The sequence below is a fragment of the Cervus canadensis genome, chromosome X (genome assembly GCF_019320065.1).
Source record: "Cervus canadensis isolate Bull #8, Minnesota chromosome X, ASM1932006v1, whole genome shotgun sequence".
Classification (NCBI taxonomy): Eukaryota; Metazoa; Chordata; class Mammalia; order Artiodactyla; family Cervidae; genus Cervus; species Cervus canadensis.
In genome coordinates, this window is record NC_057419.1 from 98,206,319 (window position 1) to 98,230,673 (window position 24,355).

The window sequence follows — 24,355 nt, forward strand, 5'->3', positions numbered from 1 at the left end:
TTCCCATTTTTTCCTCCAGTTTTTCACTTTATTGTCTTCCTAAACAAAAAAAAGTAGGGATGCCTAGCACAGACACAAAAAATTAGGCAAAGCACCCCTCTGTGGACCACTCCAATGACAGCAACCCAGAATCCTATATCCTCTGATATATCCCCTATATCCTCTGATATATCCCACAATATCCAGAAATCCAGCTCAAGTGTCTCCATAGAACGAAATTTTCCTTCACTTTCCTCTAAACCTGTATTCACTAAAAAAGCTGTCATTGTATATCTCCCATGCAGAAGTGATTATGCTGAGGTTAGAGAGAGAGATCAGAGAAGGCAATGGCACCCCACTCCAGTACTCTTGCCTGGAAAATCCCATGGATAGAGGAGCCTGGTAGTTTGCTTTTCACTTTCACGCATTGGAGAAGGAAATGGCAACCCACTCCAGTGTTCTTGCCTGGAGAATCCCAGGGACGGGGAAGCCTGGTGGGCTGCCGTCTACAGGGTCTCACAGAGTTGAACACGACTGAAGTGACTTAGCAGCAGCAGCAGCAGCAGAGAGATAGATAAAGGCTGATCCTGCCTTAATAAGCTCACAGAATAGGAGGGGGATGGGCAATTACTACATAATTATGACAGAAGACAGACTGAGGGAGGTAAGTGCCCCAGTAGCAGGACCTACAAAGTCCAAACAAGTGACAGTTGTGATGAACTCCCACCAGGGATTGCTCATGGTGTGGGAAAGGATCTAGGACTGAGCAAAATGGTGAGGGATGGGCTCTAGAGAGATGAGGGGACCTCAGGTAGAGGGGACCTCAGGCAGAGGAGACCTCAGGCAGAGGGGATGGGGAAACCAAAGACCGAGCTGAGAAAGTTCTATATATACCAGAGGGGCACAAGGCCATCCTATGTGTTTGGAGTCTAGGGTATAAACCATGGGAAGTCACTGAACATTTTTTGTGTGAAAAGCGGGACATAGAATGACATGATCATACAGTACTTAAAAAAAAGACAGCAGAACTGTGGAGGATAAGTTGGAAGGGAAGTAAGTTGGGAAGCACAGGTAGATGGGAAGAAATATTCGAGAGTTACTAATAGGCAGAACCTGGGCTTCTTCCCTCGTGGCTCAGATGGTAAAGAACCTGCCTGCAAGGCAGGAGACACAGCTTCAATCTCTGGGTCAGGAAGATCCCCTGGAGAAAGGAATGGCTACCCACTCCAGTATTCTTGTCTGGAGAATTCCATGGACAGAAGAGCCTGGCAGGCTACAGTTCATGGAGTCTCAAAGAGTCGGACACAACTAAGCGACTAACACAATAAGCAGAACCTACAGGATTTGGAATTGATGCAGCTAGGGAGGCAAGGCAGGGGAATGAGAAAGCTGACTTCATAAATAAAATACAAGGATGTAAGGTACAGCATAGGGAATATAACCAATATTTATAATAATAAAATGGAGTATAATCAGTAAAAATACTAAGTCACTATATTTTATACCTAAAACAAATATAACATTGTAAATCAACTATACTTCAATACAATAAATAAGTTTTATGCCTTATTGGGGCAGGGCAGTTGACTTCAAGTTCTTGAACCTGGAAACTGAGGATCATCCAAATTGAGGGATATGTAGGCTGAAGAATAGGTCTAGTGAACTGCAAACAGGTTAGGGAGATGGTGAGCTTGTGATTCTCACAGACTTCCAGAGGAAGGTGTTTGAGAGGTTCATTTAGATTCGCTCAAGGCCAATGTCAAGACTCGATTTAGAAATTACCCATATAGCGATGACAGCTTAAGCTATGGATTAAACAAAATCATCAAGACAAAGTGAGTAACAAGAGAAGAGGGTTGATAGGGAACCACCACCAAGATGTCTACACTTGAGGAAAAAACAGAGGCAGTGGACACTAGGAAGGAACAGTCAGGATGGTATAGCAACACAGAAACCAAGACTCACAAAAAGAGAGTGGTCCAAATTATTGAATGCTTGGGGGAGATCAAACACAATGAAGACTGAAGTGAGTCACTAGATTCAGCCAGAGAGAGGTCTCAGTTCCAATAAGGTACCTTCAATAAAACTGGATACTAGAATGGTCTGGGGGAATGAATGAACCAGAGATGTGGAGAGACTAGAATGTTCTTTCCAGAAGTTCAGACTGAAGTGAGAAATGGGATAGTAGTTTGGGGAAAGCTGGTTCAACACTTTAACCTGTTTTTAGGGTGAAATGAAGCGAAGTGAAAGTTGCTCAGCCATGTCAGACTCTTTGCGACCCCATGGACGAAACAGTCCATGGAGTTCTCCAGGCCAGAATACTGGAGTGGGTAGCCGTTCCCTTCTCCAGGGTAGCTTCCTAACCCAGGGATCAAACCCAGGTCTCCCGCATTGCAGGTGGATTCTTTACCATCTAGTAAAACCAAAATGAGACAGAAAATCCCAGAGAAAGGAGATGACTGATCAAGCAAGATCACATAGGAGATGAACTGGGGCCTCAGCTCCTTCACACCTGCTGTGTGAACCATCTTTACATCCCTGATTATGTAAGGCCAGATATGCAAAACCCAGGACAGAACCCATCCCCTCAATTAGTTTTCCTGGATTAGATGTACATTCTCACTTTCACAGTAATTCCAAAGATGTATTCCCATTAAACATTTTATTCTAGTCATTTAAAAATATTAATATTGAAATATCTTTTAAATCACATATTTAACCAAAAACTGAGAAAAGGCTTAATGTGGATTCAACTCTTTGATATCATTACATTTGTTGTAAGCATCACATTTGAATCTCCAATCAACACATGACTCACAATGTGTACTCCAGATCCCTCTAGACCACCAGTCTTTGTATAATTGCCCTTTCCATCAGTCATGAATTTCCTTTGACAGAAAAACTGCTGATGAAATTCAGGAAGAAAGAAGCCATGTCTTGCTAGAAAAAAAATTCAGGTCCCCATTGCCCCAAAACAAATAAATAAAAGACAGGCATAGGAAGAAGAGTACCATCACAAAGCAGTTCTTCTATTTAATGATCTCTTTCATCACCTTCAGTCTAGCTGGAGCACTATTTATTCTATACTTAAAATAAAGGCATATATTTATTTAAAGAATTATTCCCCTGCTCTCCCCTTGATAGATGTTTGCCTTCAAGTTTGTTTAAAGTCAAGCAGAGGATCCTGTGATAAACCAAAATGGAAAAGAATACGAAAAAGTGTATATACATATATATAATTGAATCACTTTGCTCTACAGCAGAAATTAACACAACACTATTAAATCAACTAAACTTCAAGAAAATTTTTTAAAAAGATATTTAGAGAAAATGCTGAGAACACTATCAAAAATAAAATCAATAAATCTTTTGAAATTTAAGTTTCAAATAAAACAACAACAACAAAAACCTCAAGCAGCAGAGATGAAGGAAGCGTTAAGAGGACACAAGCCAGGAAAAAAGAAAAAAAGAAGGCAAGATCAAGGCAGAATACAAAGAAAGATGGTTTGAAGAGCAAGATGCGTGGAAAGCTTATTTCAGTCCCGTGGTAAAACAAGGTGAGGTTACTAAGTCTGCTAAATAGGAAGGAAAAGTTCTAGATGTACATGGCCCAAAACTTGTTATGCACTAAGTCACAGGTTGTAAGCAACAAATGCATAATAAGTCTGTCCTGCAAATATATAGTAAACCGCATGAAATGACATTTAAAGTGTCAGTCCTTAAAAATAAAGAATCTGCGCCTAAACCACAAATCCGGATTTGAGAAGTACAATGGCCCTTGGGCTCAGAGCACTTGTTTCCACGTATAACTGGAACCACAGAAGACTGACCCGCCTCACTCTCAGTTCCCAAGCTGAGGGCGATGAGCTCTGGGATGTGATGTCACAGCACTTCACGGACATGCCTGTGGTCACCTTGCCACCTTTGGCCTTTGGAAGAGGGCTGGCCCAGATAGAGGGCAGGCTCGGGGGTGGCAGGAGTCACTTGCACTGAGCCACCCCATATAGACTGGCAGAGGAGAGGCTTGTGCCCTCTGGGAACAGGTCAAGTTTCTGTGGTAAACAGCCTTGCACACACCCCTCACCGGGGAATGCAGCAGAGGAAGCAAAGGAGGAGAACCGGGGAACTTACCAAACTGTGGGCCAGTGGGAAGGCGTATCTTGTGAGGATCTCAAACATGTCTCTTCTGCTGTGACCCTCCTGTTTCAGTGCAAACCTCAGATTTCTCAAGTCCTGGGGGCAAAGGACAAACGTGCCAATTCAGTCTGCAAACTGAGTCACGTTCATTAGCAAAAAACCTTCTATTCTGGTAGAAGATCGACTTACCTGAAGAGGCAACAAAGCTAGACCACTAAGAATATTACTTTGTTTTGTACCATATCTTGAAATATCTGGTTTTAAGAACCCCTGAAAATATTCCCATCATCGTTATGATTGTAAAGACAACTCATGTTAAAGAGAAGACAGAGTTAAAGTTCATTTGTTAAAAAGAAAAACCAAACCTTGCCTAGTGTATCACTCCAGTGTCTATCTAACTGCTTTCTGAGGTATTTTAACTATAAAAATTTTATTCATAGGACTTTTATCAAATGTGTATCTGCCAAAAATATCATTTCAAAATTGTCTAACATGTCATTAAAATACAGAAGCTCTCTCCCTCTCCCTTCATGCTTTTAACTTTAAGGTCTCCTTTTTAAAAATTAGGAAATGACTGGCATTTTAAGCTCGCATATAAGTAACGTAATATTTTTTGTTATATAATTTTACTTTTTTGTTTAAAGAAAATCACATTTCATTGGAACAATGTGGTATAACTTAGATAAAAAGTATAAGATCTAAAATATCTGCTATCAGCAAATAGGAACAAGGCTGAAAACAAAGAGCTAGTTTCTTTAGGACTATACAAGCAGAATTTTACTTTCACAGACTTCTATAAAGACCACCTTAAGATCTACCATAATAGGAATGACCATGCTTCGAGGAACTAAGAACTAATGCTCAAAACCAGATTTTAGAGATAGTTTCCAATACATATCTCATCAATAAGCAGGGAAACCTTCTTTCAAACTGAATTCAGTAAAGTAAGTAAAGTAAAATAACCTCCCTTAAAAATCAGTTTGTATTACACAGCAAAAGATATAACGTTCTATCACATTTTTGAAGCTGGCAGTTTTTGAGGTTGTCTCTTAAATTGCTCATGGTTCTGTGGCTGAGTGATGGCCATCACCTTCTGCATCGCCCTTTCAATACTTCAGGAGTGAGACAGATCCAGCCTCTGCCCTCTCAGATATCACCATCTTCATATTTTCCTAAGTGCTTTTTCACTTGTTATCTCAAGAGCACTCTTGAAGCTTCCTAAGTCTTCGACATGCAGGAGACAAAAGCCTTGCTATACACATCCCCAAATGCAAGGGGCAGTGAAGGGAATGTAAGGAACCAGGCTCTCAGACCTTTCAACGACCCCACACCCATCTCTCTATACGGATGGCATCTACTGGGCCTCGCCAGCTCCAGGAGTCCATGCTTTCGTTTTTAAAAGCACATAACTTAATAGTGGAAGACAGAGGAGCCTGGCATGCTGCAGTCCATGGGGTCACAAAGAGTCGGACACAACTTAGTGACTGAACAACAACAACAAACTTTATAACATCCCAAAACTGATTCACCTCTTCCAAGAACATTGAGACACCAGTTGTTGTCTCATGATGCAAAGCACTAGTCAAGTAAAAGGAAAACAAAATCACTTCAATAAGATGATGTGCTTTTAAGGGGTTTAGAAGGAGCCTGAAGTGCAGCAGTGGCTAGCTGAGGATCCCCAGGGCTCACAGATGCATGAAGGATCTTCTTCCCATCAGCCTTGGTTCCAATGATAACATGATGCCCTTAACCTCTCAATCAGAAACTAGACCATTTCTAAGTAAATCTTTATTCTGGTCCATCGGTGATTCAAACCACTACTTTCAATGTGCCAAAGCACAAGTGATTTATTTAAGTGCCTTGGTGTGGCCATCTGATTCAGATGGAATTCAAGGACAGGGAGAATCACTACCCTGTCTTGCCAACGAGAAAACTGAAGTGGAAAAGGCAAGTGAATCACAGGGGGCTGATCACCAAATCTGTAACAGGACTATGGGCATATACTGAGGGGTAACTTCAACCTGGTCTCCTAGAGCCTGACCCAGATGGGAAGGACATCTGTGGAAGAGCCACGTGGCAGAAAAGACTGGCCATCAGACACTTGGTGTTCAGCAACTGGGACACATGGTGCTGTGCCAAGCCTCGAGATAACAGAGTAAACACAGCCCGCTGCAACAGCCCTGGTGAGATGGTCTGGCTCTGTTTTTTTAGTTTTTTAAGCTCCGAGTTGTTAGCAGGGGCTGGCATGGGCTTGGGGGGTAAGAATTCCTATTTTTGGAGCTGCCATCTCTTTTGTTTGTAGATGACAACCACTGGGACTTCTGTCCAGCGTGAGCAAGCTGCCACTGGTAAGCAGAAATCCCCAGGTGCGGCCCTGGTGGAGACAATCTGTAGGGGTTCCACGTTCTCATTTTGAGAAAGCAGCACGGTGGGACTGTGGTTAGTGACTGCAGATGAAAGGGAACCTGCAAGAGACGGGGCGAGCCCTGTACCACTGGAACAGATTCTCTTTCTGTCACCCTCAGATCTGTTCCTGAGAAAACGGAATTCGACTCTCACAATGTCCTGTGTTTCCAGGGAGATAATAGAATTAAAAGGCTGTGCTACAACATGGTTCTAGGCCACTGTCTTTGGGCTTGACGCTAATTCCATGAAATATACATATGGAACATTTGAGAATTATGCCTGCCGACCTGTTCCACAGCCCCATGTTCTTACAATACACAGTCAGAGGGTAAGAGTGTGCTCTGTCTTGTTAATTTGGGTGATTCATATTTAAATACAAGTTTTTCCCACTGACAAGGCAACATATAGGATTTTTTCAATTCGATTAGAATGAGAGTCACTTTGAAATCATAGGAAGAGCAACCTCATTTTCCATGAAGTGCTGTAATATAACAACTGTCCCCCCACAGATTCTTCTATGCAAAAGAGAAAAACCTTCCTCAAAAGTAAACCCCCAATTTCTAGGCCCCAAAGGGCAGACAGTAGCTAGGATTATAGATGAGGTATTAAAGGAGGGTGAATTCTACCAAAATAAACAAAAGGCTGCCAAGGTGGGGATTGAGGGAGCATTTCAGTTCAAGTCTCATTATGACACAATCCTTCACTTTCTGATACAGTGTACTAGTCTTGCTCTTTTACAAACTGGAGACAAAAATGTATTATCTTCAAAATCCAAAACAAGGTACAGGAGATTGGCTTTAAGAACCACAGTGCACAAGACCAGGAAAAGGAGACATGGGCCAGGACTGTGGCTCCTCCATCAGCTCCTTCAGGCACCTGTAGGCAGGGAAGCCCATTGAGCAAACACCTCCTTTCTCATCCACAGAATGAAGGACTCAGACTGGCCAGGGGTCAGCACACTTCACCCCAGGTCAGTCTTGGTGTGGTCTTCAAGCTAAGATTGTTTTTTATATTTTAAAAATAAAAATAAAAGACATTGTATTGTGTTGAAAAAAATAAAATACAATGACGAATGTATGACAGAGATCTTACTGGTCCACAAAGCCTAAACTATGTGTTTTCTGGCCCTTTACTGATCCCTGTACTAGACTGATGGTCAGAGACACTTGAAAGAGTCCAAGCCTCTGGGACACAGCCTTCACCAAATATCTCACAGTAGGATCTGAGGTAGAACCCAAAGCTTTGCCTTTGTCAACCCAAAGAGGGCTTCCCAGGTGCCCCTCATGCATATCTATCTGTGGGAACCACTTGGACAGATGACCTCTAAACCCCTTCGAGATCTTTCTAGGACTGGGTACTATAGTCTTCTAACATGGAATACCCAAGAAGGAAGATTTCTGGCAAGAAGGTTTATTCTGTCGTTTTCAAAATTATTATCTCACTGGATTTGGATCCCAACTCTGCCATCAGTTGGGTCATCTTAGCTAAGTCACCAAACTCTTCTTAGCCTCAGGTTCCCCATCTATAAAGTGGGGAGATCACTGTTCATCTCAGAAGGCTGCCCTGAGGCTTTACTCCAAAGGCCCTAGCATGTGTTTAGAATGGCAGAGATGCTCAATAGTTACTATTATAGCTGACTGAATGTTATTATCATTAAATCTCTGCCATTCCCCATGCCTGACATGGTGTGAAGGTGTCCGGCTGGAGACACATCACACAAAGGGATACCAGGAGCAGACCTGGTCAAAAACTGACTGGCTCAGGTCCTCATGCTTGGTGACAACAGCAGGTTTCTTTCATAGGAACTCTTTCCCTAGAAGATTCTGGAATGCTTGATCATGAAGGGAGAACCACTCCAGGGCCTTGGATGAACAAGGGTTTTTGAGTTTTCTTTTAAACATACATTCACTTTTTACTTATCATTCAACACTAACATGACTTTTTTTCCCATAAGAAAAGTACTGAATCTCTTACTTTACAAGTAATATCTAGCCCATAGGAGTTCTCTCCTCTACTTGTGGCGCCTCCCATTTTTTCAATTCTTGAGATCACACCCAGAGGAACATCAAGTATTAGAGCAGAATCCTGTAATGGACAAAAAGACACAAGTCAATATTTCTGTCAGTACAATTAAACAATCAAAAACATACTTTTAAAAAACCCACGTGCTTTCAGGGCATTTTTACCTTGGTCCTTTTACCACCTTTTATGAATAAAAATATGATAGTGATCACACAGGAAAAAGCAAGCATTAGAATAGTCAGTTATGCAACCAAAATGCATCCCCTATATGGGCTTCCATAGTGGCTCATATGGTAAAGAATCTGCCTGCAGTGCAGGAGATGTGGGTTCAATCCCTGGGTTGGGAAGATCCCCTGGAGAATAGAATGGCAACCCACTCCAGTATTCTTGCCTGGAGCATTCCATGGACAGAGGAGCCTGGTGGGCTACGGTCCATGGGGTCACAAAGAGTTGGACACGAATGAGTGACTTACACTAAACATGTGCCATTGTGCACTGCCTGCAGAATAAAGACTAAACTCACAGGTACACAACTCGGGGGCCCCAGGATGTGGCTCCCAGCCTGTTTTTGTGGGCTGCTGTCCCACAGCGTTCTACACTGCAAGTAAGTAGATGCCTTCACAGTTCTCCAAATATTTTGTGTACAGTCAGGCCTAGGGGCTCTTTGCCTCACCTGATCTGGCTTTCACAACTACCAACACTCTCTCCTGGCTTCAGACCTGGCTCAGCCAGCATCACCTCAAACAATGCCCTGCTTCCCATCTGATCACAGAGTTGACCACTGCCTTCTCTTTGGTTCTACAGCACTCAGTTTGGATGTTATTACACCACTTGCTTCTAGTCTCGTCACCATGAACTTCCACGTCTGTATTCCCTCACTAGAAGCCAGGCATCCAGAAACAGTGTGTATCTTAGGCACAGGTGTTTTTCCCAAAAAAGGGCCTGAGTGTATACCATGCTTTTCCATCATTCCTTACCCAATACTGGACACAAGGGGTCCAGAGGACTGCTGGCATGAAAGATGGAATAATGTCAGTAAAGCCACGCAAAGATTATCACACCAAGAAAACAGCAGCTGCCATGTTCAGAATATGTCATCTGGACCAGGAACCACAACAGGGCCTTTGACTGCATTGTCCTGACAACAACTCTGGACACAGGTGAAGTATTCCCATTGCCTGATGTCATCACCAAGGCTTTAAAACACTTTGGCTAACTACAGGGAAAGGTTGAGATTCAAGGCAAGGTCTTGGAACATACATCAAAAGAACCATAAAAATGGTCCTACTCTTTGAGCCTACAATGACACTCCTCTGACATTATCTTACAGCTATGGAGCAACAGGAGGAAAAGCTACATGTGTGAAGATGGAGCCAAAGGTGACCATCAGGACAAAGAACATTATAGTCAACTTGATGGAAGAGCACAAGCCACTAAAATAATTATGGTACATGGAAAAATAAGCTGAAGTAGAAAAAAGCAGCAAACAAAATACACTGTGACTCCAAAAATGTAAAATATATATTCATATGGACAAAGATAGAAAGAAAGGGCTACAGAAATTTTCAATAATCCAACATTTTCTTTAATGTTGTGTTAGATGACTTTGATAACAAAAATTTTAAAAGCTGCCTATTGAGTCTTTGTTCTTTAAAAGATGTCCTTTGCGGGGGAATACAAATAAAGGGAATTTTTGCTTTTTACCGCAAATCTCTTTAAAACAAAATACAAGAAAGTAATCATTTCTTCACAAAATATAAATACCACTCATGGGTATTCTAGAAATTTAAAAAGTCGAAGAGTGTGGTGTGTTCTTGCCATGGAATACTGCTCAGCTACAAAAATGAATGAACTACGGATACATGCAACCACCTAGAAGAATCTTGAGGGCATCATGCTGACTGGATAAAACCACTCTCAAAAGCTCATGTGCTCTATGGTTCCATTCATATCTTTCTTGACACAACAAAGTTGCTGAGCTAGAGAACAGAGAAGTGGCCACTGAGGCTGAGGGGAAGTAGGGCGTGGCTATAACAGGAGTTCTGCATCCACAGAGGAGCTGCATATTTTGACTGTTGGTGGTGGGAACATGAACTGACACATGGCATCAAATGTCATCAAACTCTATGCAAAAACATGGCAAAAATGAGTGTGTGCAAAACCCGATGAAATTCAAGCACAGTCAGAGTCTTAGTTAATGTTATCATGCCCCATATGTTCTGGGTTGGATAAAGCAGTACAGCTACTGGAGAAGCTGAGTGATGGGTACCTAGGACCTCTCAGGGACTCTTCTTCCAAGTTCTTGAGAGGTTGTATTTCAAAATAAAGTTTAAAAAGTGTGACGGTATGGCTAGTGTGGTGTAGAGAAAAGAGCACAAACTCCAAAGTTGGACAAAAAGAAGTGTCAAATCTGAGTTTTTAACATTTATTAGCTGGATGACTCTGGCAAGTTACTGTATCTCTCAGCTACATTTACCTGTAAAATAGACATGATTAGAGATAATGGACTTAAAAGTACCTGGCATGGTGCCTGGCACATGGTAGCTAGATAACAAAAGAAGTTATTATTATTATCATCATTATTATTATAAAGAATATCCTAGTATATGAAAGACATAACTGTGCTATGCAAAAACAGTGAATCAGTGCTCTAGCAAGCAGCTACAGGGCTTGCTACAGGGCTTTCCTCTTGGAAAGGAGGCATTTTTTCAGCTGCTGCCATGGGGTGAGACCCCTCTCTCCATAACTGAATTCTAAATGCTTACAGAAAAAAGACACTTCTCAGTAACCATGTACATATGTAACTGCATATGATAATGTTTTTTCTTCTCAATATCATGTAGTTATTAAACTATCAAGCACTGTTACTACACTTAGATTATATTGAAATTTATGAGTTATGTAATTTATACAGTCTATTCAACTGCATTCCTAAATATCCAATTTGTACCTACAAAAAAACACAGACAGATACTAAATAAAAGTCTGATATTCTAATATCAAGATGGAAGCAAGAATGCAAATTTAAAAGACAGAAGCATTAGAAGTGAGTGAGACCTTACTGTTCTTTGCCACTGTATCAAGAAAATTCTACACTTCTGATTACCCTGACCCAACACAAAGCAGAAAATTGAACACCGAGGAGAACCAGCCAGCTCCTGACCAAAGACACCCACAGTCTAATCAGGCTACCTACCATGGTCTCCCCGAATAACAGGTTCAAGATCAGATAACCCAGCGGGCCCAACTGGAAGATCTAGGAATAGGAAAATCAGCTTAAGTCTCTAGAAACCTGAGTCACCACTATCCGAATATCATGAAATATTTAACGATTCTCAAAGGTCCATTCTAACTCTAAATTCTATTCCTCTCTACCTGTAAGTATCTAAACTAATTGAGAAGTACACATAACAAACAGTCTAAAAAGATGCAATTATTTGCCTTCTCTCTCAAGTGCATACTGACTAACAGAAACTGTACTGGATGCTTGGGACCATGGAGAGAAAGAAGATGTACGTGTCATCCTCACAAAGCTCAGGGCCCAGTCTGGGAAATGAGACACATGCATCCAAACAGCCAAAATGCCAGGTTTTAAGTGCCAACAAACCTAGACACTGTATTAAAAAGCAGAGACATTACTTTGCCTACAAAGGTCCATCTAGTCAAAGCTATGATTTTTCCAGTAGTCATGTATGGATGTGAGACTTGGACCAATAAAGAAAGCTGAGTGCTGAAGAATTGATGCTTTTGAGCTGTGGTGTTGGAGAAGACTCTTGAGAGTCCCTTGGACTACAAGGAGATCAAACCAGTCAATCCTCAAGGAAATCAAAGGAAATCAGTCCTGAGTGTTCATTAGAAGGACTGATGCTAAAGCTGAAACTCCAATACTTTGGCCACCTGATGCAAAGAACTGACTTGTTGGAAAAAACTCTGATGCTGAGAAAGAATGAAGGCAGGAGAAGGGGGCAACAGAGGATGAGATGGTTGGATGGCATCACTGACTCAATGGACATGGGTTTGAGCTAGCTCCGAGAAATAGTAAAGGACAGAGGAGGCTGGCGTGCTGCAGTCCATGGGGTCACAAAAAGCTGGACATGACTGAGCAACTGAACAACAATAAAGTGCCAAGAGGCATTTTAAAAATCCAGATGAAGTGGGATGAGAGGTCCAAGATGGCAGGACGACTTCTTCCTGATTGGGTCACCGCAAGGTCCTGCTGTGATGGCAAAGTTATAGACAATCCTTAAAGGGTGGAATAAAAGCAGGTGAAGGTCGGCCTTCCAAAAACAGGTCATGGTGACAGTGGCCATGCATGTGGGAAAGCGTGAGAACTTTGGCCAAGTGGGCTTTATTCCAGGAATGCAAGGATTCTTTAATATCTGCAAATCAATCAATGTAATACACCACATTAACAAATTGAAAGATAAAAACCATATGATTATCTCGATGAAGAAAAAGCCTTTGACAAAATTCAACATCCATTTATGATAAAAACTCTCCAGAAAGCAGGAATAGAAGGAACATACCTCAACATAATAAAAGGTATATATGACAAACCCACAGCAAACATTATCCTCAATGGTGAAAAATTGAAAGCATTTCCCTTAAAGTCAGGAACTAGACAAGGGTGCCCACTCTCACCACTACTATTCAACATAGTTTTGGAAGTGTTGGCCACAGCAATCAGAGCAGAAAAAGAAATAAAAGGAGTCCAGATAGGAAAAGAAGTAAAACTCTCACTGTTTGCAGATGACATGATCCTCTACATAGAAAACCCTAAAGACTCTACCAGAAAATTACTAGAGCTAATGAATGAATATAGTAAAGTTGCAGGATATAAAATTAACACACAGAAATCCCTTGCATTCCTATACATTAACAATGAGAAAACAGAGAGAAATTAAGGAAACAATACCATTCACCATTGCAACAAAAAGAATAAAATACTTAGGAGTATGTTTACAAAAAACAAAAACAAGTGGGCTGGGCTTAAGATCGGGCGGCAGGGGAATCCCCTGTGGAGTATCCCGGAGCTTGGATCAGGGTGACTGGAATCCAGGAAATGTGTCCTGGGAAGCAGCCTGCAATGACAGAATGTTGCTGCATGCAGATGCACCCAGCAGCCCTGAGAGCCCTGCACAAGCCAAGGGTGGGGATGCCCGTGCCCTGCAATCTTGGAAGGTAATGCTGCCAATGCTGCCACTGGCTAATGCTGTGCAAGTGACATGATCGCCGTGAGGATCTGAGAGCAAAGAGCAACCGAGCTGGAAAGCAAGAGGAAGAGACGAGTGAGAGGGACGGATCACAGAGCAGGCCCGCGTGTCTGGGACAATGGTGGTCTCACCAAGAGATGGGAAGGGCACAGGGGTGGGGCTGAAAGATCAACACTGTCAATTTTAGGCACACTGGGTTTAAGCATCTAAACACAGGGAGTTTGACTGATAATCAAGTACAGATATCCAGGAGGCAGCCAGAAATGCATAAGTGGAAAATCCCAAAGGCCCCTCAAACTCCAAATGCCCAGAACTAAAGCACACAATGTTTCTCTCTCCAAACTACACCTTCCTCTGTCAATGGCTGGCACTCCATTCACCCGGTGATGAAAGCTGGAAACCTACCGGTCATCCTTCACATCTCCTTCTCCATTAGCCTTAATCCAATCTCCATGTTGACTTCTTCAATCCTTCTCAAGTCTGTCATACAGCAGGCTCTCAAGTAGTGAATAAAGAATGAAAGATCGGCTCTGGCACTATCGAGTTGGAAAGCAACTGACAAGTGAGAAAGAAGACGATGAGGACAGAACTTGGGAAATACAGTTAGGGGGTAGGAAGGAGAAATGAACTGCAATAAAGGCAAAAGGCAGAAGCGAGAGAGGAGTCAAGGACGCATGCAGAAAAGGACAAAGAAGGTGGAATTAACCAACACACTACAGACTTCTCACTGCAGAGGTGAAGAGCGAAGAGTCCACCAGGGTCTGCAGATCTGAGCAAGAAAAGAAGAGCTTCAACACGAAGCATGGGCCAGACCAAGAGGTGAAGGAGTTCCTAATATTGAAGCAGAAGCAGCACATAGGGACTCATTCTTTAAAAAGTCTAGCAAGGAAGCGGCAGAAAGAGGATCATACTATTGGGGTAGCAGGGAGGCAAGTTGCTTTAAAGCAGAGACTTGAGCAGGTCTGTGGGTTGGGGAGCCAATGAAAACCACGCATGTAAGACACCGAACAGTGGGGCACCACAGCGCCAGAGAGACTAGAAGGAGGAAGGCTCACTTTGTAAAACAAGACCTCCTGTTCCTTCCTCGGAGATGGGGAGGAGGTGCAAAGGACAGGTGAGAGCTGATGACAGGTGATGAGGGAGATTTATGGGAGCTAGGGAAGACAGCTTTTAACTTTGCAACAGAGCACGAGATGGGGTCAGCAAAGGAGCTCAGAGGGGTCCATCACTGAGGTGGTGGGGGGTGTGATATGTCGATCTGAGATGGAGAGAACTGCCAAAGCAGCCACAAGCCCCTTTCTAGGGTGTGAAAGTGCAAACTCATAGTGGAGTTCATTCCTTAAATCCACTGAGTGACTTGCAACAGGATGGTGCAGTAGTATACAGCCTCTCCAGCTTGAGGACTAGCGAACTGAGAATGGATGGCAACAAGGGACAGGGGGACTTGGGGTATCAGCAGGGACTGTTTTAACCTGAAAACCTCATTCCTTTTGCAGCAGCAAAATAAAGAGATGATTTAAGACTGAAGTTTAAGAGAACAACTATAGTTCGGATCCTATGTTCCCATTGACGTTCCTACTGTATACAAACACACTAGAACGTTTTATTATTATAGTTTTCTTAGCATTATTTCATCTCTTTTAAAATGAAAAAAGGTGTCAAATCCATTAGACAGAAGGAACAGAAAAAGGACAATCTTGAAAAGTTTCCAACTTTTTTTTTTTAAAGAAAAATACTACAGGAACCCTTTTGTCCATGCTTGTAATGAAGTGGCTATGCCTTCTCTCTTCAAGATAATACACGCCTGGCTTTGAAATGTGCACAATGGAAGGTAAACTTTGCCTCCCTTCCAGGTGGCGCCCAACATTTACAGCTCCAATTGCAGCCAATTATAGAGGCTGTGGAACCTACTTGCTGCCACCCTTGCCAGATATCCAGATCCTCGGTGGCAAAATACCTCACACCTGGCCAACGCTCATTTCAGAACCAGATATTTGAGAGGCTGAGTCTGATGGACATGAGCACTGCCCATCCACCTTGATCCCACCAAGTCCTGTGTGCATACTGGTAAACCATCAAAAAGCAAAGTCAACAGACTCCGTCTTGGTAGTCTCCCAGAAGTACCTTTACCCAGTAAAAGTTAACATGTGTTCTGTCCTTAAAGAGGCTCTTGGATGGTATTCATGAATCTGTAGCTAATACTCTGCCTAAACAATAAAATCACTGCGGTCCTATCTTTTAGAGGAAACCCTAACAACAAATGTCTCCTTGAATTTAATCCAGGAAGAACGTACTGTTTCCCACTGTCAGAAAATGGTCTGTGTACATACAACACACTGCTCACACCTTTAACAGTCCTAAGGGTTACCTGCTTCAATGGGAGGCTTCAAAGCCTCCCTTCCTTCGTGTTCCCGTGCATCTCCAGAACTCCTTCCTATTTGTAAAGAAGGGTGTATGGAATGACTCAGGGTAAGAATTGGCAACTTTCAGATGGTGACTAACCCTGATGTGGAGGGGTCACTAAATTTCTTCAATTGTGTGGTAGATCCACAAATGTTTACATTACTCCTTACAAACTTTCTATCTTAACTATTTCAAAATAATTTTAGGGACTGCCCTGGTGGTCCAGTGGTTAGGACTCCATGCGTCTACTGCAGCAGGCATGGGTTTGATCCCTGGTTGGGGAGCTAAGATCCCACAAGTCTCACAGTGCAGCCAAAAAATAATACTAAGGATAAAATAATGATAATATTTATTCAAGTGGTAGTGTGCATGGCAGGACTGGGTAGGAATGAACATGGATGTGTTCTACAGGACAAAACTGCCTGAGGAAAGTCCATGGCAGAGGTGGCGAAGGGCTGGGTTAGGGAATGGTGAGTCAGACAGCTGAGCCAGAGTGCTGGGGGACACACAGGAGAGAGCTGCAGAGGAGACTCAGAGCTGAGCTGCAGGGGACCATGAACACTAAGGAGTCTGAAATGATGGGGGGGAAGGAGCCACTGAGAGTTGCCAAGCAGGAGAATATCTGCAGGAGCTAAGAACAGGGATACGAAGAGGATGCGGGCGGGAAGGCAGCAATGAAGATTGCAGACGAGAAGGGAGGAAGGGGAGGAGGTGACTGGAGGGTGCCTAGAAGAAAAGAACCATCGAGAGAGGCAAACACACCCGAAGAAGGAACTGGCAAGTAGAATGAGCAGGAGAGTCTTGGCCCAGCCAGGCGCCTGGGGTCTCTAGCAGGTGGTGAGAAATGAGAAGCTGGGGGCAGAAGAAAGGTCAGCGCTAGAAAACCAGGACCAGGGCATGAGGGAAGGGGCCGGGCAGCTGCCGTTAGATGGGCTGAGCGTGTGGGCCAGGGTTCGGCAGGCTGCGAGGAGCTTCGCGGACAAACAATGTTATCTGGGGAGAACTGAGTGCAGCTAGGGAGTGGAGGAAGCCTCTCGGAGAATGAATAGAGAGAAGGGTGCCAAGGCCTGGGGGCTGGTGGAAGGAGGACCAAGTGAGAGGCCAATGATGCTCCCATGTCCAAGGCCTGTGTTCTCCCCTGGGCTGCCAGCAACCTCCCCCAAACCTCCCCGGAACCCCTGTCCCTTTTTTATCTCACCGAACCTTGCAACATTTCACTCTGTGGTCCACTCCCTTCCTTCTAGATATTTCTCTCTTCTCCCAAGCGCCCACCCCCTGTCTGAGCCGGTCCTCTGTTCTGACTGTGGCTTCTGCTCTTGCCTACCCCACTCCCCACAGACACGGTCCCTGCCCTCAGGCTCTCTCCACAGCTGCATCTCCGCTGGTCTCATGGCCCCCCAGGAAATCCTGTATGTGCACCCGCTGCTACTGTGATCCCCGTGTGCTTGGACTTCCGCAGCCTCAGACTCCTGTTTTCAAGGCTCCTGAGCCACTTATTTACAGCTTGCACTCGCGCAGCTGCCAGTCTGCGCGCGCACACACACACACACACACACACACACACACACACACACACACGTGTCTCCCACAGCTGAGGCTTCAAGCCCCTCCTTCTCCTCTGATGTCTATTTCCACGGACGGGAGCAGCTCCAACCACTCAAGTCCAAGACTACAGGGATCATCCTTAAATCTACTCTTCCCTTCAGCTCCCAGCTCCAAATGCCACCCAGATCCTCCTGCCTCGCTCATGGCAGTTCCCTCCTTTCTACTGCAACCCAGACTCAATTAGGACCAGCTTGCCTAGAAAACAAAGATAACTTCCTGGATGGTCTCTCCGCCTCCAGTCTTCCCTCCCCTGATCTGTCACACACGCTGAGACCTGACTTCCCTTCCTGAAACACACATGGGCTGTGCTGTTCCCCACGTGACACAGACACTGGTGATTTACGAGCTGCTCAAGGCTGGCAATGCTTCCAGCTTCATCTCTCCCCTCCCCATCCATGCTCCTGCCCTAGCAAAGCCCTCAGCCACTGTCACCAGACACTGGGCTCCTCCATAGCACTGTACACGCACCCTGTGGAGGCTCCTCTCTCTCTCCCTCCTGTCCAGGTAATGGTCCCTATTCACCAAGACTTGGTTCCCACATCACCTCCTCTAGAAGGCATTCCATGACTCAGCGCACAGTTACCCTGCTTCTGTCCTGTAATCTAACAGCATGATGCACCCATTGCAGGCTTTGCCACCTGACAACACACCTGCTCATCTCTGTGTTATGCATCCAGCACCATGGCAGATTCACCCTGGTGCTGAGTGTCTCTGGAATGAGGATACAGCCGCCTGAATGAACAAAGGGTTAATCTGTCTTGTTCATGCACCTGAGCACCTGAGCTGAAGTATTCCTGGGAGGGAAACCGGAAGTGGTGCTGCCCTGGGAGTCTGCAGATGACAAGAGTATTACAGGCCGAACCAGCCCTACTGGAGTCATGAGATCGAAGCCAAGCCCAACCTCGGAGCACCCTCAAGGTCAAAAGGAGGCAATGGGATTTCTCAACTCAGAAGCAATGGTGGTGTTCAGGATGCCATGACTGAGTGTGGTCCACGCTGCCTGCTGCCTCCCCATCACTTAGAGCACAATGCTACTGAGTACCTCTTGTCTACATGGAGGACCAGGAGGACCCCCCATTACTGATGGCCACGGAGACACTGGCACATAGATATGGCTGAAATCCTTCACTGCCAGGCGCCATGCTCTGTCCTAGGTCTCAGAGCACAGCAGTGAAAAATCATAAGGCATCCCTGGCCTCAGACGGACTGGAATGAGGCAAAGCAGTAAAATATATAAAGTAGGAGACAGTGAAGGAACGAATAAACATGAAAGGGGGAGAGGAGGAGGGGGAGATGTTAGATGTTCAGAGTGGGCAGGGGAGGTGCCCAGTAGTAAGTCTTAACATGGGAACAGGCACACAGAGAGGGAGTGAGGGCTATGATGGAAACTGGTGAAGGCTCCAGGGAGGACGTGATTTTTGAGTGGGTTCTGAGGGACGAGAGGGCATCCAGGCACAGCAAGAACAGCCCAGAAGGACCTCACAGGCAGGGAAGAGACAACAGCACAGGGAGAAGCGCTGTGAGATGAGGCAAGAGAACTCAGAAGGATTTTTCTGTCCCACGAAGGAGAGTGGATTTTATTCTGTGGGCAACAGAGATCCAACAAGTATTTCCAGTAATCCAGTCAGAGTAGAGTAGGGAGACCCCAGAGGAGGCCCAGGGGAAGAAGGCCGAGTGGCAGCCCAAAGACCACTGTGTCCACCAGCCCAGGACATCACCTGATGAAACAGGACACCTGACTCCCGAGTCTGGCCGTGCTCCCACTGCAGTGTTTACATACCTGAACCACACAGGTGTCTGCTTCCAAAGGCCAGGGACATGACGGCTCTTTGTCAAATACACACAAAACATTCACATTTTGCAGCAGAATACACAATTAATGTTCGTATTTAGGACTTTAAGAGACACTATGATGACTATGTTTTGAGGCCTCTGCATAATCTCCCAAATGGCTTACTTTATACTATGTTTTCTGCCATTAGCTGCTTGCTTTTATACTTGGACTAAATGCTGTGGCCAACTGGTCAAGATATTTATGTAAAACTTGGTGGAAGAAGACAAAGATTAGCAGTTGGTGTCAAGTGGGTCTTTTCTTCACCCACTGAGTGCTAATCCCTGGCCTCTGGAGTGCCATATAAAGACAAAATAAATAATGCCAGCTAAGAGCTCACCCAATTACAAAAGTAATGCCTGCTCCCTCCAAGTGGGAGGAGGGAAACAAGCATGTCCAAATATCCCCAGTATTAACACTCTTGGTGTATTTCTTTCTGCTCTCTTTTTGACGTACAGTTTTTGTTTGCTTTCCACACTTGAGATCACAGAACAGACACAATCTTGTCACGGCACTGCAGTTTAAATAATTTCCCCAGTTCATCAACAGTGACAGCACGAAATGGAACTGGGCCTGTCTGGCTGGTCAACAACCTGCTCTAATTTCATTTTTGATGATTATCGCATACATTAGCATAAAATCTCTCAGTGTGTCCCAAGTTGACACTTGGGAGCTGTACAGAATGAGTCTCACTTTGGCTGGTTGTATTATATTGTGTAGTATAATACAGAATTATACTGTATTATAGTTAGTTCAGCCTATATGTCTGTTAACTTTTTAATCCATCCCACCTAATTTCTGGTTCAGACAAGTTTGAGCCCCTGTAAAGACAGACCTCTTCCATCCTTCACTGATACTACTGGTTTTTATGAACTAAATGTTAGCTACACTAAATTTTAATATCTTAGATTAAAACTACTTCAAACCCCTCTCCCTTCCCTTTAACCACCTTCTGAGGCAAAGGCCTGATGCCAGTTACACAGTCTATAACTCCACCGAAGTGCACTGCCACCATGTTTCTTTGTCAGGGTCAGGCATATGCTTTGATTCAACCAAGACAATGTGTCAATGGTACTCCCAATAGTACTCCCAATGGGTTTCTTTCTTTCCTGGGTACTTAATCACCTGTTCAAATGATTAATTCTGTAATACAACTGCTGCCAAGGGTTAAGGGCATCCCTGGTGGCTCAGAGGGTAAAGAATGCGCCTGCAATGCGGAACACCTGGGTTCAATCCCTGGGTTGGGAAGATCCCTTGGAGAAGGGAGGGTTACTGCTCTGTTAAGTTTCAGAATCTTTCACATTCTGGAAAACTAGAACATGTGCTCAGCTCCACTCTTACTTAGAGGCCTGAATAGATTCACAAAAATAAAAGACCAAATCTCAGGACCATGTGGACCTAGAAACATGACAGAAGTGGGCTCCCATAGCGAAGGCAATAAGAGTAAATAAACAGCATTTTTCAGAATTTGGACACAAAAATGAAAAAAAAATTTTTTTAATCAAAAGATGCAAACTAATCTAGATTAGAACTGTTCAAAAGAAGTTGTGCGGTAAAAGCAGTAAGACAAAAACTAGATTCCACCCAACAGTCTCAACATCTCCTATTTATAAGCTGATGTTCGGCTCCTCTTTCATGTGCCCCAGACCTATTCATCCTGCTTGGTCCACCTCATCAAAATATAACTGCCCCTTCAGGTGGGTAATGGGAACCCACCACATCCACCATAGGCCCTTCTGGGACAGCCATAGCAGCTGTTCATTCACTCTTTCCCTTCTGGAGCATCTCATGTCCAACTCATTGTTCCACCAGTGGAACATTCCTTGAAATGCCATGGAATAAAAGGTAGCGTGGCACTCAGCCACACCACAGACATCCTAATTCTAAACCATTACCTGGTGTTCTGTAAATGAACACTTGGAAAATTCTAGAGCAGTGGGCCTACACAAGGGACTCACATCAGCATCCTTGTCTGTGATGTTTTTTAAAAAAAATGACCACTGTGCCTGGACCACAGACCTGGACATTTGGATACAGTATCTCACAGCATCTGTAATGGCTGCTAAGTGCCACAAGTGTTTCTTAATGGTGCTTCTGGTAAAGAACCACTGTTCTCCACCTAAGGAATCTCTCCAAACGAGCAAACAGGTACAGTTACCAAATCCCCCTCCCCATATTATGAAGGACAAAACTTATTTTAATTCACTCTAGTCCTACATTTACAGGTGTTAGTGTTAAATGAGCTTTGCGTAAGCCAAAAATTAAGAGTTGAGAAGCAAATATATCCCCCATGTTAATCTGATCCACAGTCAATCTTGCAAGGTAGAAGAGAAACAGTTTAGCATTATCTTTAACAGTTAGGGTCATCTTTATGGTCTTAGATTTTACTTACCGTTTCCAAACTTCTTAAATAAAGACGATAATTTGTGATGTAAACTCTTCCCTTAATGGGGCCATTGAAAGGGCATATGTAAATAACTTCTTTGTCTATTAAGATAAAAAAAGTACCCTAAAATAATGGAAATATATACCAAGATACACAACAAATGGCACTACTTTAATATAAACTATTTGGCTAAGAATAACTACAATTTAAAAAATCACTGAAAAGGTCTAAAGCAAGCACTGGCAATGTTTCTACATTACCATGCTAGGTAGAGTGGAGCTGAGGGAGAACGAGGTGGGGCACATATCACCTGAGCTTACCCACCATGCTGCCACTACCTAGGGACAAGACCCTAACAGCTGGAGAGCAGAAGTGAATAAGGGTACTGGTGCTGCTACCTTCCAGTGGTTGTCAAGGTAACTACTGAACTGCAGGCTTCAACCAGAGGATGGCAATTCACAAAGGACAGTCTCACGGACTCTCCCCCAGATTGGGTTTGAGGTTTGCCAACCTCTAATCACACAAAACATTGCGATGTTTTTAATAAATGACTGTCAGCAGCAGAAATGTTTCTATAGTCTATTCTTTCCGTTTTAATAGTCCAGAGAAGCGTGGAGCTAGATTCATGTCACACCTTTAAGTGATATGAAACAGATGGCCAAGAAATTAGTATATCTTTGGTAGAATCAAACATAAGGAGAAACTAAATCAGGAGAGTTATTACAATAAAATGTATCTTTGTCTTATTTTTCAAGGATGTCCTTGAATGTGTTAATGGCATTTGTTTGTTTATTTACAATAATCTTTGAAACCCCTTTCTCCTCAGGTGCTAAATGAAAAATATCCAGTAAGTCTACTTCATGATAATTCAATCAGTTATTACCTCTGTGAAGGTGTTAACACTGACACAGAACTAAAACTTCACATGTGAAGATGATCAAAAGTAAGATATTCTCTTTGTTCTTATCCACAAATTAGGATGGAAACATGCCACCCGTTTCCTTTTCAAGACTAGGATTATATGTGCAAGCCTGTGGACATGGAGTAGTTTCTCACTGTGCATGGCTAACTCATTCATACAGGTATCATATCTATGACCTTAATCTGATTAGCACCATGGTCTCAGTCATTTAAGCTAAACAACCCAGATCTTAGTAAATAAACCAAAAGGTTCTCTGAAGCAATGGTAACCCTATCATCACCAAATGGGAATCTGAAATAGGGATGTCAACTCTAAAAAAAAAAATGTTAATGCTCACAATCTTAGCACTTTGCTTAGAAGCTGTCAGGTGCTTCTGGATTAAGCCAGAATGATCTAGTAGATCACTTTCCAAAGTAGATACCTTCCTCTTAATACAAACTTACAATGAATAAAGTAAGACAAAAATCAGAATGTTATATCAACATTTCTAATTTTAGCTATCTGTCAAATAAAAGCTATTTTAAACCAATATTTCTCCTTATATTTCAAAGAAGAGAGTACTTGGACTTTAAGCCTCAAAGTTGATCGTTTTAAAGCATACATGATAGGCTGGAAAATCTTAATACCATTTTATTCTTATAACCTCAAACCATAAGAGCTTATAGCTCCAGTGAGAGCCTTGAAAGATATAATCCACATTTTTTTTCCAAAATAATTCTGACTTGGTACAGAGGAAAAAAAAATATCACTGTCATGGAGAGCATGAAGCTTGAGAGAACTCTTTGATCAAGAAACAAATGCAGAGAGTTCTCACTATATTAACACTTTTAAACAAATCTAGCCTATCTGTCTAAATGTGACTTTGAAAGAGTCAAAGGGATTGGAGCCACCTGGCCCTCCTAGAACTCTCATCAATCTATGAAAATCCTAACCTCACAGGCCTTACCAGTAATGCGAATCTCTCCTGGAAGTCTAGGAAGAGTCTCTCCCACATCCCGATTAATTCCATCCCTAGAAGTCTGGAAACAAAACGGTGTCATCAGAAGTAAGGACATGACATTTGCACAGGATGTTAAGCAACTAACCAGAAATACTGTTTGCAAATTAAAAAATTAGAGACATAGTGACCATTATAGAAAATTGGCACAGAAAATCAAAACAACTAAAAAATACAACTTAGCATTCAACATTCATTAGCTGTGTTAACTTTTAGTCTGTAAATAACATTAGCACACTTTTCAGTGGTATTAATTAAACACCCCTTCCAAGTGCTTTACAGTTAAGTGTTCAGGAAAGTGATAAAAAGTAAATATTAAGTGTATTCTATGTTGTTGTTTAGTCACTAAGTTGTGTCTGACTTTTTGCGACCCCATGGACTGCAGCACACCAGGCTTCCCTGTCCTTCACCATCTCCCACTAAGAGACAGAATTCACTGAGTATATTCTATAGA

The 24,355-nt window shown here is 43.2% G+C and overlaps 1 protein-coding gene across 3 annotated transcripts in view; it reads right to left on the reverse strand.

The window, feature by feature from the left end:
• Window positions 1-24,355, reverse strand: part of MTM1 (myotubularin 1) — a 92,267-nt gene that overhangs the window by 42,219 nt on the left and 25,693 nt on the right. For 2 of the 3 annotated variants that reach the window (XM_043458723.1, XM_043458722.1), the window contains exons 3-6: window positions 23,851-23,923; window positions 21,989-22,083; window positions 8,497-8,607; window positions 4,111-4,212 (exon numbers count right to left, since the gene is read on the reverse strand). In XM_043458723.1, the coding sequence (XP_043314658.1) occupies window positions 4,111-4,212; window positions 8,497-8,607; window positions 21,989-22,083; window positions 23,851-23,923 (381 nt within the window). The remainder of the gene's footprint in view (window positions 1-4,110; window positions 4,213-8,496; window positions 8,608-21,988; window positions 22,084-23,850; window positions 23,924-24,355) is intronic. The other variant, XM_043458724.1, reaches the window with a different exon arrangement.